Here is a 17,237-nt window from a genome sequence, read left to right on the forward strand (position 1 = left end):
GAAAACTGGTTATAATTGCTAATGAGAGATCTGAATTGAAAATTGTTAAGCCTGTTGATAGCATCAAAACTTGAGTAGCACATCCCGGCCATAGACTAGGAAAAGCTATAGGGCACATTTATTTCTTTTACACAATCATTGTATGGGATTACAATTTCAAAACAGTACCTGAGTTTTCTTATAGGTATGAATGTGATAACAGAGCCAATACATTCTATAGACCACTTCAAGGCAAGAGTCCTCTGCCAAAATGAAATTCATAAATCCTAATTAACTTGATGCTGCATGTTGTGGCATAAAGAACCATAAAGGAAACAAAGAAGCAGTAAAACTATTTTAGGGGTAGCAAATTTACTCGTATTTCTTCCATCATAGAACATTTTCAAATCCCCACCAGCAGAAAATGCTCGGCCAGCACCCTGAGTAAGATACAAGACGACCAACATAACAAGCTTTAGTGAAGGAAAATCAACAGTTCATGGAGATAAAGAGTCCAAAATTAAGTGTATAATCACATACGTATATAAGTGATTTAATCAAATAGCTCATTCTAAGTAAAAACACCAATATTACCCATGATGGGTCAGAAATTCAAGAGGAATTAGAATTAACCTTGAGTATTACAAGCTCTGCTTTATCGTCCTTCTCCCACTTTTCCAAGTATTCTGCTAGCAGAGAAACCTGTTTGCAGCAAAAGAAAAAACACTCAGAGAAGCCTGGTTGCTAAAAGAAAAAACTACTTATAAACAAAAAAGGATTCCAAGAACTGAAAGAAGTCGATGTGGGTCAAATTTATTGAACATACCACTGTAGAAGATATGACATTCAATTGACGAGGCCGGTTTAAGGTGATCAACCTCACATGGTCTATTTCTTCTCCAAGAACAACCTAAGAGACAAACTTTTCGTTATAGCATACCACTTTCTTGCCCTTCATCTTAATCACAAGTGTTATAATTGCTAAGCCTTTCTGCGCAGAAAGGGTCATGATGAATAACTCAAATATGCCCACCCTTATAATGTGATCACTTCCACTACAATCATGCATCATCCCTGGCTCAAAGAACAAAACATAATAATACTGGAAGCAGCAAAACTACTACTGAAAATGGCGCAGCCAAACAACTCTCTTTGGGTGGTGGGTCTCATGCAAGATCAAGTCCACTCCCACCTTTCCAATTCAGATGCATAATAAAGATTGGAACCCCGTTTTTCTAGCAGTGAATATTCAACAATAATTCGACACCAAATGCTTAAATAAACATTTCCCAAAGATTTCAAAAAAATACAGAACTTCCAAAATCGCTTTGAACTTCCAGGACTTCCACAAAACTTACAGAATCTCTTACCACGAGAACGCGAACAACAACTAGTCCTTGAATCTCTTAACAATGAAACCATAGAGGCATCTTAAATACTCAACTCAAGAAAATATACTCAACTCAATTGATAGATCAAACTACTAGAAAGTATATTAACAAGAAACCAAATCAGGGTTCATACCGGAGAGAGGTACGCCGGAGAGATAGCTACCGGAGAGAGTTGAGTGTGCCGGAGAGTGATAGGAGGGCCGGAGAGAGAGCTGCCGGAGAGAGAAACGTGCGCTGAGTGAGAGAGATCGAGAGAGAGAGAGAGAGAGAGAGAGTGATGAAGGGGGTGGGACTTTGGGGTTAGGGATTTGGATCAAACAAATATGGTCTGAACTTTTCAGAAAACATAAAAAATGGTCTGAAAATTTCAGAATATTAGCGCCAATTTCAGATATCCCGCCACTGGATGGCGCTTATTTTTCGCACTCAATAGGGGCGACCTTAGTCGCCCCTAATGAGCCTCAAAATTTTTTTTTTAAAAAAAAAAAATTATACTTATAATTTTTAATTTTTATTTATTTTATTTATTTTTGTTTTTCTTTATTTTCTCCTGTAATATGTTTTTATTATTATAATATTAACTAATAATTTTCGTTTAATAAAGATTATTAAGTTGATATTTATCTTATAATTAATTCTAAGATCAATACAAAATTCAAAGATAATATAAGATCAATATAATTAATGCACTAAGATAATATAAAAAGCTTATAGTTCAATTGAATGTTCGATTGAACCTTCAATTGTATTCAGTTTGATCGATCAATTGATCTTATCACTATCAATCTAACTAATTCATTAGGATTAATCAGATGTTTGATCGATCAATTGATTCCATTACGATCAATCGAACTAATTCACTATGATCGATCGGATTTTTGATCGAATGTTTGATCCTATCACGATTAATCAAACTAATTCACTATGATAGATTAGATGTTTGATCGATCAATTGATCCTATCACAATAAATCGAACTAATTCACTAGGATCGATCGGATGTTCGATCAAACATTTGATCTTATCACGATCAATCGAACTAATTCATTAGGATCGATCGGATGTTTGATCGATCATTTAATCCTATTACGATCAATCGAATTAATTAAACTTCATTTTCAATTGTTTCAATCTTTTTATTTGTCTTTAATTTTGTTTCAATATATTCATCATATCATATATATACACTATTAGATATGTAAAATTTAATATGAATTATGAAATGGGAATTAAGAATTAAGTTTTCATTCGGGGAATTAAATCCCATTTGGTTAGAAATCATTTGGGGAATCCACTTAAAACTGAAGTCTTCAAATTAGTCCGAATGAAAAATTTATCCTCCAAATGAAACTCCTAACCAAATGGCAAATATATACAAATTAAAATCTTTCTTTAGGAGGATGGAATTGAAATAGAAGAATTTTTCCTTTTTTTTTTTTTAAAAAAAAACATATATATATATATATTGAAACAACTGTACATATGGAATATTAAGTGAAAGGGAGAGCTTTACTTTTACGGTTAAAATTTTATTTTGTTATATTTAACGATGCATATTGTGTCACTTTATTTGAAAATTTTAAACAATGCAGTGATATATACACAATTTTAGTGGATGCTATTGGGCATCAAAAAAATTTTTTTTTTTAATTTTTTTTTTATTTTCCTACCTACTCTTTAGGGTCGACTTTGTCGACCCTATTACTTAGGAAAGTCGACCCTAATGATCACTCTTCAAAGTGGACGCTATTGGTGATTAATATTAATTTTTTTTTTTTTTTTTTAATTCCTCCACACACTCTTTAGGGTCGACTTTGTCGACCCTAATACTTAGGCATTAGGGTCGACTATAAAGTCGACCCTAATGATCACTCTTCAGCGTCCACTTTGAGTGGACGCTATTGGTGAATAAAATTATTATTTTATTTTTTATTTTTAATTCTTGCACATACTCTTTAGGGTCGACTCTAAAGTCGACCCTAATGATCACTCTTCAGCGTCCACTTTGAGTGGACGCTATTAGTGAATAAAATTATTATTTTTTTTTTAATTCCTACACATACTCTCGACCCTAATAATTAACAATTAGCGTCGACTTTCCAAGTCGACGCTAATGATCTTTTTCCCGCCTTTTGAATATTTCCCGTGAGAATATTAGGGTCGAGTTATTAGCGTCCACTGTAGAGTGGACGCTATTATTCATCTTTTGGGTCGGGTATTAGCGTCCACTTGGATGTGGACGCTAATACATAACTATTAGGGGCGACTTTCAAAAGTCGCCCCTAATAGTTGAGTATTAGGGGCGACTATAAAGTCGCCCCTGATGAGTCAGTTTCTTGTAGTGATCAAAGCGATTCAATTGGCAGTGACCCACCGTCACTACAAGAAAATTGGTCTTTAGCGACCATATTTTTAGCGACGACCCAAAAGTCGTCGCTATAGCTCAATATCAGCGACGACAATTTATTGTCGTCGCTAATTCCATAAAAAAAGATTTGCAAACACCGACGACTATATGTCGTCGCTGATAGGTAGTCGCTAATGTTGGACTAATTTTTTTTCCATGAAGCGAAAAGCTGCGCCAAAAAATTTGTGACAGGGTCCAGGTCATTTGCGACGACATTGTCGTCGCTAATTAGAATTCTTATTAGCGACGACACATGTCGTCGCTAATCAATTAAAGAAAATAAATGAAAATTCTTATTAGCGACGACCTTGTCGTCGCTAATTAGAATTCTTATTAGCGACGACACATGTCGTCGCTAATCAATTAAAGAAAATAAATGAAAATTCTTATTAGCGACGACATATGTCGTCGCTAATCAATTAAAGAAAAAAATTAAAATTCTTATTAGCGACGACAGAAGGTCGTCGCTAATTAATTTTAATGGAATTTAGAGCGCGAGTATTAATTTGAGAAGGGCGCGGGAGACTTGTGCGCAACCATTTTTACCCTAAATTTCAGCTCCTATTCCTCCTCCTCTTCCTGTCAGCGCCGAGCCTACACAAACCCCCTTCAACACTTTGAACGCTACGCAATTAGGTCCAAGGGCGACCACGAACCAACGCTAGGGCTCAAATAGTGGAATCTGAAAATGGCCGATTCTAGTTAGTCGACCATTTTTTTCTCAAGGAATAATGTCTGTAGCGGAGCTCAAGGAGCGCCACGCGGTGGCCACGGAGACGGTGAGCGAGCTCAGGGAGCGACTCAAGCAGAAGCGGCTCTCGCTGCTGGACATGGACGGTGCGGAATTTTTGGAATTTTTAGGGTTTTCTTTTCGATGCGTTTGTGTTTTGTGTGTTTTGGTTTTTGTTGTTACTCAGATCTGTTTGGTTTGTGTGGTGGTGAGTATTATATATCATTCTGATTTTGCAGCTTCCAATTGGATCATTGGCTAATTATTGTTTATTTTTATAAAACAGAGTGCTTAACTACTTGGATGTTCTCCCATTACTTCACCGTTCACCGTTTTTCAAATCTCTAATTTTCCAAACATGAAATCTTTGGACAAGAAGGGGCTTCAACAACTGACAAATTGATTGAATTAGGTAAAATTCTAGTAGGAAGCTGCCATTTTCTAACTTTTTCTCTCTCTTATAAATTTATCTTTGGTTTATTTCTGTCTAATTGTTTTTCGTTTTGATTGGTTAATTGCTTGGAAAATATTTAATTGAAAGAATACAGGAGATGGAAGAGCTTGGTTATGAATACACAAAGCAGAGGCTTGCATATACACGTGTATGGATTTCTTCTCTGTTTTAATCTACCATTTATGCATTCTTATTTATCTTTTGATTCAGACACTTCAGTTATTGAACTTTTTCTGTATTTGCTGAAGTGTAGGCTCAGAAATACCAATCAATACCTTTTCTTCGGATAGCTGCTATGTGGGAAGAAGAAAAGGTAATCATTGGAAGCAGAGAATTTTTCTGTGGCAATTGCTCTTTTCTATTTTTTAAATTGCAGAAGTTGTAGTTTCTTGAGTGTTATGAGAATGAAATGAAGTGGTCAAAATGGGGATAGAGCTAGGTCATAGAGGGAAAGTAGGTACTTTGTAGTTATATTTCTTAATATAGGGTAAGTTTTAGACATCCAGTTCCAGTTCTGGAATCTTGTTCAATGAATTTTGTGGCTACACCTACAACTCTTCTCAAGATTTGAGAATTCCAATTTGGAAAGAAATCTGGAAGTTGGCAAGGACACATTGTTAGATTTCGACATGGTTATGGGCCGCCCAGGTATGTAACTTCCAAGGATCTAGATGCAAGGACGCAATAACTTATGAATTCCTTTGAAAATTTATAAGATCATACAGATACATACCTTTCAGCATCTATTTCTATAGTAAGAAATTGGAAAGTAAAATCATCATAACTATGTATTTCTTTCCTCTCTCTTCTCTCTCATAAACAACATTTCCCTAACAAGTGTCCAGCATTGGTGGTCACGATTATGTGAACTAGGATAGTCTTCTTGCATTGTGTTTTTCTTATTTGTGATAAGAGGCAGATAAGAGAATGTCTGAATATCCCTATATTTATTGTTAATTTGGGAATTTGTGAAAATGTGATTGAATTGACCGGAAGATGGTGCTTTGTTATGCCACTCACATTAGTTTGATGCGTTTTTCTAATCAAAACAACAAAGAAAAGAAACACTAGTTTGTTGCGTATTTATTTATTCTCATATACTTCTTGGATTAGGTAATCAGTTATTAAGGGAAATTGGGATCTTGAAAGCATCCCTGGGAAAGACAAAGAAGCTAGAAAGCCCAGAGCCTAGGCTCAATTTTTCTTTTTTAATTTTTTTTTTTCCCTCTTATTAGTTGGTTTCTTAAGAGCAGGGTTGATTGGTGCAAGAGTATGGGAACTGAGGCATTTTAATATTTTTATATGGAAGATATGATTCCCTTGCAATAGAGATAACAGAAATGTTAAACCTTGTGGCTGCAGAATAGAAAGTAACTTTATTCTTGGGCAATTTTAATTATTCCTTTTCTTTTTATGATAAGTTAATGTTCTGATATTGGCTGGTAGTTTCTGTAATGTTTATTACTAGAAACTAGTACCTAATTTCCAATTGTTTTATTTTTGGCCTTTCTGAGTGAGTGTTAAGCTAAGAAATACATGTTTCACCTATTAGATTGCTATCATTGTGATGCCACTTCAAGAAGATGGGGTTAAATAGTAGTTTTAATCATTAAGAATTTTGCAGGTGTATTCATTGGATTGGACTTCTGAAAAGAATCGAGAAAAATGAGAGAAAAATGAGAGGTTTGTTTCAACAAATCACTTGCTTCATGAATTTGAAATATCATGTTACAACTAATTGTTTCAAATCCACATATTGGTAATGTTCAAATTCATCAATGAATTTCATTGATATATATCAAGTCCTAATCACTCTTTAAATGCTTTCATACAAAATCAATTATTAGTGGATACTCATGTAGTTAATTATGTGATGAATTCTATGACCTCTTAAACGCTAATTGCCCTGGAGAATTTTCCTTTGTTCTTTTGTTCATGAAACTACCAAATTGCATCCATATTTGTGTTTTGTTCGAGTGATGTTTGAGTTTAGAGTATTCATTAAAAAAAAAAAAAAAGATGTTTGAGTTTAGTGAACTTGACTCAAACATGTTTGTTCAAGGCTTGCTGATGGTCTTTGGTACAAAAGGAATCTCCTCCCTCCATACACAAAAGGTGGAGGGTGGGTTCAATCCATCATGAGTGTGTGCATGCTAGGTTGTTGCAAAATTAAGATTTGGTAATTGTGATACATGACGGACAGTGTTCTTTTTCTATTGCGTTTTATCATATTTGAGTAGCAACTTTTTGTCCAACTATGTGGTTATTATATTAGACATGCTTGTAGTTTTTAAGTGAGTTTTCTTGTCTAATATATGCTCTTCTTCTTCGTGCAGTTACATATGGTATTGATGAGTCGTACAAGTTATCAGTTCTTACATCTGGGAAGCCTTCTTTGTAATCATTTTTTGGTTGCTTAGCTACATATGAAGTTTAATTTCTCAAGGAACATTGTTGTTGATGTATGCCTTCTTTGGCACTTACTTAAAAACTTGACAATTATGTAGTTTTCTCGGGCCATTTTTGAGACTTCTTCACTTGTAATTAACTCTGTTTCAGACCTTTTAACATTTTTAATTAGAAAGGGTTTTTTAGTAAGCTTTATCATATTGTTATGTTTAGATCATTTATACCAACCAATTTAAAGCATTAATCGGCCAAAAAGAAAAGCATTTGATGTTGACGACGACGATCATTAGAAACACTGATGTGTTGGGTCATTAGCGACGACAAATGTCGTCGCTGATGTGTGCTAAATGTTGTTGCTAATATGTGCATCATCAGCGACGACCTTGACTTTAACAAGCATTTTCAGCGACAAACTTTTATAGTTATTAGCGACGACAAATGTCGTCGCGGTTAATGATCATCAGCGACGACATTGAATGTCGTCGCTGTTTACTCTTTAACGACGGATTACTTGCAACGACTGGGAGCGACGACCATAGTCGTCGCTGATGACCATCAGCGACGACATGTGGGCCTTTAGCGACGACTCAGGGTCGTCGCTAAAGAGCAAATTTCCTGTAGTGCGTCTCTCCCATTGTTACACGTATTGGCCCCATCGTTACCCATTGTCGCACGTGCTGGCTTGGATGTCCTCTTGCCACACGTGAGGGAGCGTATTAGAAGTCCCACATTGCTTGGGTATTAAGGAGATCGGCCATTTATAAGGTGAGAAAAAACCTCAACTCTTGAACTAACTTTTGAGTTAAGTTAGGCCCAAGACCTATTTCTAATAAAAAATAATTCGGTAATCATTTGTAAAACAATATTTTATCGGTTTGGGACTTACAAGGAAGTCATAATGACGATGAGTTTTGAGAAGAGATCCATATTCTTCAACCCAATTTTTGTTTGGTTTTTCTCTGCAGGAGGTACGAGATCAGTAGTGACTCCTTGAGCTTGGGACCATCCTTTTTAGACAGCAACTGAAGTACACTGAAGAAAGCTCGAGAAAAAACACAAAAAATAATTGCTGTTGTTGATCCTGAACCGTTAGGTGGATTGAGTTCAATTATTCAGAATCGGATGGGATGACTTAGTGTTGCCTGCAGGTTAGGTAGTAACAGGAAAATTCAATTAAAATTAAAATTTATACAATTGGAATTCAATTTCAGGGAACAGTTTTACATTATTATAGGCCACAAATTCATCCAAATAGGAAGCTACACCTTAATTCAAGCAAGTTGTTCGGACAAAGAATCCCTTTCATACCTCGTACAGTTTCTGTGCTCCCTTTCATTGGACAAGAGATTGTTGGGTTCCAAATCCAAGATCCTGTCACTCATGAAGAAAGGGTAAACGTAGATGCCAAAGATTCATTGAATCAAGTGAATGCAACAGTGAATGGTGCTGAGAAGGAAAGAAGAATCCTTGCCATCATGACCAATATGCAATCTCAAGCTTGCATGGAAGCTTTGGGACTCTAACCTTTATTCCAAAAGGACCTATACTGTTATTGACAATCCCATTAATATATTCAGGAATTGTCCAATCATGCAATCTTCCATTGTTATCAAGTTGTATATATATCTCACTGTATTACTTAACATATATATAATCGAATGAAAAAGGCTTGAGCTCAGTTTCTCTCCTGTTTAAATTCTTATTATATCCCATCCTACTACTCTCTTCTGATTGACACTTCATATATATAAACTATCTTCTGATTTATCTTTGAATAAAGAAATGCTTGAAACTAAGGTTGACAAAGCGAGGTGGCGGGTCAGTAACCACTTGACATGTTAATTAACTTGAACACAATCCGTTAGTAACCCGTCACGACTCAAATGCGACATGTTTAATAAATCGGTCGATCTGTTTGACCCATTTAGACCCAACTGCGACATATTTAATCCATTTGACCTAACCCAACACGATTAGTTTGACTTGTTTCAACATGTATTTATTATATAAAAAATATATATAATTTCATAAACGGATTAAGTAGGCCAACTTGTTTTTTACCCGAACCCATTTATGCCAAATTTTAACCTTTTAATTTCGTGTTGGGTGCACTAGTCGTATAAAAAAATGTCAACCCTACTGGAAACCACACCCACATCACACCCATTAACCTTTGAATTGGCCTTTGTTAAGAAAAAAAAAAAAAAATCAAGAGTTGAATGACACTGTCACGTTAGCTCAATAAGATGGAGGTGTGATTTTAGCATTTCTCAAATAGTGACGACAGAAATCAGACCCACATCCTACTTCTATTTCGATGAATTGAGGTGACAATGCTCATAATTTAATTAATATTATTTTGATACAAAATGATATCATTTAATATAGAAATGTCAACTATAACGAAAGATAATAATCGCAGCAGTAATAATACGAATAAAACCCTTTAATTAAACGAAATCGGCGGGTCTCACTCACAAAACTCTCTCCTCCCCCAAATCTTGAACTTTGTAAGTCCTCCCTCGCAACCTTGAACTTGTAAGTCCTCGTCTTCAACTAATTTGTTTGCTGCTTAACAAAACAAAGTACCAACAATATTTTCTAAGCGGAATGTTAGGGTTCCTTTTTCTTTCTTTGTTTCCTTCTTTTTCTTCTTTCTTTTTTATTTTTTTATTTTTTATTTTTTTTCAAAAATAATTAATGATGTGTTAACATCTCATCCCCGTAGACCTTTATTTACTAAAATTAGAAATTACATGGGATGGTAACACATCACTTAGAAACTAAATTTTGAAAAAAAAAAAAGAAAAAAAGAAAAAACAAAAAAGAGAAACCTATTCCATTCAAAGTGCCCAAATAAGGTCCCACTACAAAAAACAAGATGGTTACTGACGTGGCAAACAATAACCAAATTTTCCCACGTCAGTAATTATTTTGGTACGTCAACAAATTTTTTTTTGACGTGTTGAATATGACATGTCAATATTTATTGACGTGTTACATTCGACACGTTAGGATTTCCTGACGTGTCAATATTTGACACGTCAGGAAATTTAAATTCAATTTAATTTTTAAAAATTTTATTTAAATATTTATTGACGTGCTAAAATTAGACATGTCAATATTTCTTAATTTTTTTTTAAATATCAGGTATATATATATATATATTCAGTAATGAAGATTGGGGGCCTAGCATACTGCCTACCAAGAAGAATTCCATTTTCTAACTTTCACAACGGAAGAAAATCATGCATCCAGGTTTCATCTTTCTTTACACAATCGACAGTTTTACATTAGCACTTCCTGCAAGATTAGCTGAATGAGAAACATTATCTGACAATGTCTTTTGTATATATATATATATATATATATATATATATATATATATAAAAGGGGAGAATGAGTGGTTCCCATGCGTCAGACAATATGGGTGGTAAGGTTGTGTGTGATTACCAAAACACCCTTCTAGCTTCTTAAGTGAAGATGAGAGGAAATGGTCCTTAAACTTGTATCTCACACTTGGGCCTTACATTATCAATTTTTATTCTTTTTTCTTGAGCTACCATTTCTAAACTCAAACTATAAGAATAAAACTACTTTGTTTTATCTTACCACGCTAACCCATAATATAAATAATAAACCATCTTATATTATTTTATCATACTACTCCAACCTATTTTTATTTAATCATAACAAACACATTAAATAATTTATTGGGCATTACGTACACAAAATGAAGGATGACATAAAGGATAAGATAGAACAATACAAATTCTCAAACTACTACTGTTACTTTGAAAACACCATTGTCTTGATAGAGTTCTTAGGAAAATAAATCCTTTTGCAGAAGGAATTGAAGTAAGAAACAACCCCCTTGTAAATAGACTTTTTCTACCACTCGACCTCCTCTTGTAGATAGAGTCTTCGTGTAACTCATTTTCCATTCTTATATATGACTGCTACTACTCTCAAAATAAAAAACTAAGCAGAAAAATAAAAACAATGACAATAAGCATAATATGGTTGTAGATAATGAACTTTGTACTCCTTCATATTCTGCATATATAACTCAATTAACTAATAAAACTAATCAAGTCTTGTTTGGTTCTCCATATCTTCTTCATCCAACCCATAGTTCTTTTGTATCCAAGATTTTACGGGAACTTTACAAGAAGGCATGTAATCAGGGGGCTCGCGGATGCTTGTCTCACTAGTGGGCCCATTCTTTACTATAAATGCAGTGTTCATACCCCAACTCATATGTCGATCAAAATGACAATGCCAAAACCACACACCTGCAAAAAATCATTCGATTTATTAAATTAAAGGAATTTGAAAAAAAAAAGAATAAGAAACATGCAAGCAACAAGAGTAGAAATACCTGGATTATTTGCAACAAATCTGATGGCAAGCCATCCCTTCTTAGGAACTCCAAAGGTATTCAATTCTGGAGGATCAACCACATTAAACCCTTTTGGATCTGTCTCATTATCAAAATTACCAAAACCTGTTCCAATTATATAGAAGCTATATCCATGCAAATGCATTGGATGATTTACCGAGCCTTTTAGCACGCCAGTCCCTTGAAAAACTATCTCCACTGTCTCGCCATAGTTCAACACCTTCACCTTGGTCCCTTGCCTTGTTAATACAATGCTTTCGTCCGTCAATTCATCATTTGTAAAGTTATAGAATGAAGGGGGGTAGTTGGGGAAGTCTGTGGTGTAAACTCCACTGATATTCCTGCACAATATATAGGTTTAGGCATGATCATATTTTTAAACAAATTAACTGGCATATATATATATATATATATTTGTTAGCAATGATACAATTAATATTTGGGAAATGAGGAACAACCTGTAGTAGGCATGTAGCACGTCAGTACTTGGGTTGACCCAACTTATGTTATTTAAGGTTGAAACCAATGTTTCATTATCATTCGCTTTTGTACAGGTTGGACAGTAGAGCGAATTCATGGAAACTGTAATATACATTCTCTCAGTTATGTTGAGGGGGACATTTACTGGGTGTTCTTTGTTTGCTAAGCTCCTGATACGACTAGTGAAGGTCAAGGCAGCCATGAAGTCCAAGTAAAGAGGAAGTGCACTTGGAAAGGAAGGAGATGATGGGATAGTATAATTGCCTTTGTACTGTAGAATTGCAGTTGTATTGACATGGTCAAATCCGGTAACAGAGGCGTCTTCGCTTGAGTATTGTCTAGTAGCCAGATAATAGTGGCCGAGAGGCTGGTTTGCTGTGAGCAAGACATCCATTGTTTGTCCCGGGCTTATCATGATGTATTCTGTGGAAATGGGTTTGATATAATGTCCATCCATCCCAACAACTGTGAGATTGTGTTCAGCAACTGCAAAGAAGAGTTCCGCATTCATCACGGCATTGACTACACGGAAAAGATAGGTTTTGCCATAATCAACCATCCAACGGTACGTCGTTCCTACAAATATTAATTAAGATGGTCGTTGAATCTTAGTCCAACAAATAATTTGAAAGATGAAATTATTAGGCGACTCCATTTTTATCCTTCCAATATTAGTCTGCCTATATTGGAATATAAATTAAATTATTAAATTCATTTATTTTTAATTTTTAACATTGTATCAAAGCAAAAGTACTTAGTTTAAACTTTGTTTCGATTATTCATCTCATATTTCAATTACATTTTTCAGGGATAAGTATTGGCTTAATACCATCAGCCTCTCAAACCTGAGCTGCCAAATCAAAAGCTAAAGACATACCCTTGGAGCAAGGACAAAAATCTCCTGGTTCACCGTTTATGGTATTAGCAACAGAATGTGGCAAGTCCTCACCGGTTGCTATGTCCTCATCCACCAATTCCTTCAAATTTCCATCGTACCAGGCCGCTGCATGTTCAACAAAACTGAGTTATTATGTGTACTAGCCTTTTGCTTTAGTCACAAACTTTTATTCACCTCATTAATAGAGAAAGACTTATATTTGCATACCGATCACAACGATCTCTTCTTCGTCCGCCTTAGCAAATGGATAAGTGGATCCAACAGGCGGCAAGATAACTATGGCGCCATGAACTGTGGCACGTGTCCAATCGCTATGAGCATGCCACCAAAGAGTTCCTTCCTCGTCAGAAAATATTACCTCATACGTGAAGTTTGATCCAGGTTCAATGGGGCACTGTGTAATGTATTCTGGACCATCTGACCACGGATTTCTTGGTTGCTTCACACCGTGCCTGTCATGGCATTGTGAATCGTGACAAAATCATGGCTGAGAAGCCAAATGGTATGTTTGTTAATGCTTGTTTAGGAGGTGTTTGTTATTTTTAATTGGCTTAAATATGAAAATAATTTTGAGAGTTTTATGTTTTGAATTATCTATTAACATTTCTATTTTGAGAACCGATAAGAACAAAGGCCGTGTTTGATAACGACTTTATTTTCTGTTCTTACCAGTGAATAGTGACTCCATAGTATCCTTGGTTGTGCACATTAACATACACCGTATCCCCTTTGTGGACTCGAATTACTGGCCCCGGAAAACTGTCATTTACAACTAGTATGCTCTCTGTGTTACACAGCTTCGTGAAGTTTTTTTCCTTAAGCTACAAAAGAAGAAAAGAACATTTAATGATGGTGATTTATTATTAAAAAAGAAAAATGTACAATATATATACATTGACATTAAGCTCCGACCCATTATAGAGCATCTGAAAGGCAACACTTATTTTCTGACCTCCCCCTGCCTCCAACCCGAAAAAAAAAAAGAAACAGATGAACAAAAGAAAAGACAATATATATATATATCATGGACCACTACCATTATTTTGAGAAGTGTACGGTAACAACAGAAAGGTTGTTGTTGAGAAGTGTACGTGGCATAAAATACGGATGGACTGTTGTCGTGCGTAAAATGATCCTGAGATTTATCCCCTACCAGTGACGTATAGGGCCCTAGGTTTTTTATTTTTTCTAATCAAAGCGGGAAAAGGGGGAAAAGGGGCAGGGGCCTAGGTTGAAGAAGCAAAAACAGACTGATTTGAACCTATCTGTTAAAACTGGCCCCTCACATTAAAAGCTTGGCCCTAAAAGCTAGCCTTCAAGGATAAAGGCCTTCTCAGCATATCCGAGATTTTTTTTAATTTATTTGATCGCCGGCAATAAACCGCCTGCTAGCTCCTGATGTCTCCTCCTCTTTCTCCCCCTAGCTAATTAGAAATATGAAGAATTGGCATGAATTTTCTTTTTGAAAACTGATAGGCCCCGAAGGATGAAAGTACCAGTGAAGACTTCGTGGCCTTGTAGGAAAGAGAAGGATTGCTGGGAGCCACCTTGCAGAAGACGTGGCTTAAGGAGGGGTTGCTTGGAGTTAGGACTTAGGAGAACATGGGTTAGGTTTGTTCCTGACAAAATAAAATTTCAAAGAAACTCCACTTATTCTTATGAACTTTCATCCCTTCTCTAATCTTCTTTTTTTTTTTTTTTTTTTTTTTTTAAGTTTAAAAACTCTCAATTTAGTACATATAATAACTTTAAAAAGTTTGCAATATTACATCTGTATTAGGATTTTTTGTTAAATCCAAACAAAGCCCTTAGAAATTAAAAAAATACACTTATTTTTTATTTTTTTTATAAAAAAATTAATTAAGGTAATTCTGTATTTTTACAAAATTTTATAAGGGTATAAAAGTCATTTCACATATTTTCCGTTAAATTTAACCCCAAACCTTAACCCAAGGAGTCACATTGAAAACTATTTAAATTTTGACATACTAATTAAATTGAAAATTTTTAAACTTTAAATTAGTAATTACAAAAATGATGAAAATTCAAAGAAGTTAAATGAAATTTCCCATAAAATGTCGACCATGACATCATGTTTCGGGCTTTTACTTGCTCAAGGCATGGGATTTTGGATTAATATGAAATCTAGGGGTGCAAAGGCGGGCGGTTAAAAACCGCCCGCTAACCGCTAACCGCTATAATCGCAAACCGCCTAACCACCTAACCGTCTAACCGCATTAACCGCTAACCGTATAACCGCTATAACCGCCTAGCGGTTAGCGATTAGCGGTTATTGGGTCTACTAACCGTAACCGCTAACCGCTAACCGCCTTTTTATATAATATATTTTTATAATTATAATTAGAAAAATATTTATACATATAACATAATCACTTGATCATTAAATCACAATTTTTAAAAAGAATAATTAAATCACAATTTGAGTATTAATATATTATCACTATAATTTATATGATTATATCATATGAAATTGATCATTAAATCATTTGATTATATAATAACAAATTATACATATATAATATGACATAACTCATAAGTATACCAATTCATACTAATACAACAACTAAATATCTAGAGACTTATTTCCAATGTATATTATAAACTTATAAGTCTATATATGTTAAGTCTATATAAGTCTACATATGTATATGAATAATATAAATGTATAATATCAATACTTAATCATATGATTCAATGACAATTCAAATATTTTATTCAAGACTTCAAGTGAATCATATTATTAATGTACAATGATGATATGATTCGTATAATATCAAATTAAGTAATTGACATTGGATTAAACAATGACCAATGTGTTACTTATAAACACAATTTAAGTATTAATGTATTATCATTATAATGTTAGTAATTTATATATTATCACTATAATTGATATGATTATATCACATGATGACTTGATCATTAAATCATATGATTATATAATAATAAATAATACATATATAATATGACATAACTCATAAGTCATAAGTCTACAAGTTAATCATATGATTCATGTACAATGATAATCACAATTGATTCAATTGAATTAAATAATATATTACTTATAACTACAAGTCTACAATTTAATTAAAGCATTATTAGATACTTTAGGAATTTAGGATTTATGAGTTTGAACATTACCATTTACCATTAGATATTAAGTTCAATTCAAATAAAAAATATTATAAGTAAATATGATAAGAATTTAAATAATTAACTGGTTATGATTTAATATTTAAGGAAATTTTTTTAAAGTACAAGTAAATGTAAATTTTGGGTCAAATATTTTTGATTTTTCAATATGGGCTCTTTTTATAGCAATTGGGCGCAAGAAGATATTAAAAATATAAGAAAAAAAAATGAGGGTAAAAATAAGCCCAAAAAAATAAGCCAAAAAAGCCCAAAAAAAAGCCCAATTTTAAAAAAGCGGTTAGCAGGCGGTTATCTATTTCACTAACCGCTAACCGGGGGTTAACCGCTAACCGTTAACCGCTAGGCGGTTAGCGGTTGCGGTTAGTAAAATCTACTAACCGCCTTTGCACCCCTAATGAAATCATGGTCGAACCACTGAACCACAGGTTGCGCGGTAGAATTGGATCCTATCCTTTTTCAAATGACTGATGTATTCAATTGTTTTTTGGACTGATTCCAACAACATTAGAAGGTAAAATTTGAGCTTTTGATTAGTGCATGTTTTCACTGATTCGCAGGAGAGAACACCAGGAAGGAAAGAATACCAAAAAAACAACATAAGAATGTGAAAGGCCATAAAAAATGGGTTTGAAGACAAATGTAGATCAGATCTTATCCGTTTAAGTTGCTGGGAGGAAAATAATAATTTGATAAGCATGTGAAGCAAATTTTAAAGAAATTATAAATATTATAATTCTATTCAATATTCATACAACAATGCTTAACAAAGAAGTTAATAAAAAGTGTCAGATATATTAAAGTTATTAAATGAAATTATAATATATAACTCTAAAATGGAAGAGTAAAGAGGCGGGTTTGAGACTTACAACAAATTCGTAATAATGCACAGCACCTCTAGCCATGCAAAAGAAACA

The 17,237-nt window shown here is 34.2% G+C and overlaps 2 protein-coding genes and 1 long non-coding RNA gene across 4 annotated transcripts in view; 1 reads left to right on the top strand and 2 right to left on the bottom strand.

Moving 5' to 3' along the window:
• LOC132184021 (uncharacterized) overlaps positions 1-3,992 on the bottom strand; it is a 6,592-nt gene extending 2,600 nt beyond the window's left edge. The window contains exons 1-6 of the mRNA XM_059597502.1: positions 3,967-3,992; positions 1,504-1,772; positions 1,338-1,384; positions 613-681; positions 356-419; positions 169-242 (exon numbers count right to left, since the gene is read on the bottom strand). Coding sequence (XP_059453485.1) covers positions 169-242; positions 356-419; positions 613-681; positions 1,338-1,384; positions 1,504-1,772; positions 3,967-3,992 — 549 coding nt within the window. The remainder of the gene's footprint in view (positions 1-168; positions 243-355; positions 420-612; positions 682-1,337; positions 1,385-1,503; positions 1,773-3,966) is intronic.
• Positions 3,993-4,329: 337 nt separating this feature from the next.
• On the top strand, positions 4,330-7,513 carry LOC132185749 (uncharacterized). 2 transcript variants are annotated; one of them, XR_009440636.1, is made up of 6 exons: positions 4,330-4,613; positions 4,793-4,918; positions 5,048-5,108; positions 5,209-5,273; positions 6,585-6,643; positions 7,297-7,513. It is a non-coding gene; the product is annotated as an uncharacterized LOC132185749 (long non-coding RNA). The 2 variants fall into 2 exon arrangements; XR_009440635.1 differs by having other exon boundaries at positions 5,214-5,273.
• Positions 7,514-11,399: 3,886 nt separating this feature from the next.
• LOC132184911 (laccase-14-like) lies at positions 11,400-17,234 on the bottom strand. The gene is made up of 7 exons (XM_059598701.1): positions 17,190-17,234; positions 13,819-13,970; positions 13,357-13,601; positions 13,129-13,254; positions 12,230-12,827; positions 11,751-12,112; positions 11,400-11,664 (listed from the first exon to the last, which is right to left on the bottom strand). The coding sequence occupies exons 1-7, from the start codon at positions 17,223-17,225 to the stop codon at positions 11,456-11,458; spliced, it is 1,728 nt and encodes a 575-aa protein (XP_059454684.1). The 5' UTR covers positions 17,226-17,234; the 3' UTR covers positions 11,400-11,455.
• Positions 17,235-17,237: the final 3 nt, after the last annotated feature.

The sequence above is a fragment of the Corylus avellana genome, chromosome ca6 (assembly GCF_901000735.1).
Source record: "Corylus avellana chromosome ca6, CavTom2PMs-1.0".
In the NCBI taxonomy this organism is placed as follows: domain Eukaryota; kingdom Viridiplantae; phylum Streptophyta; class Magnoliopsida; order Fagales; family Betulaceae; genus Corylus; species Corylus avellana.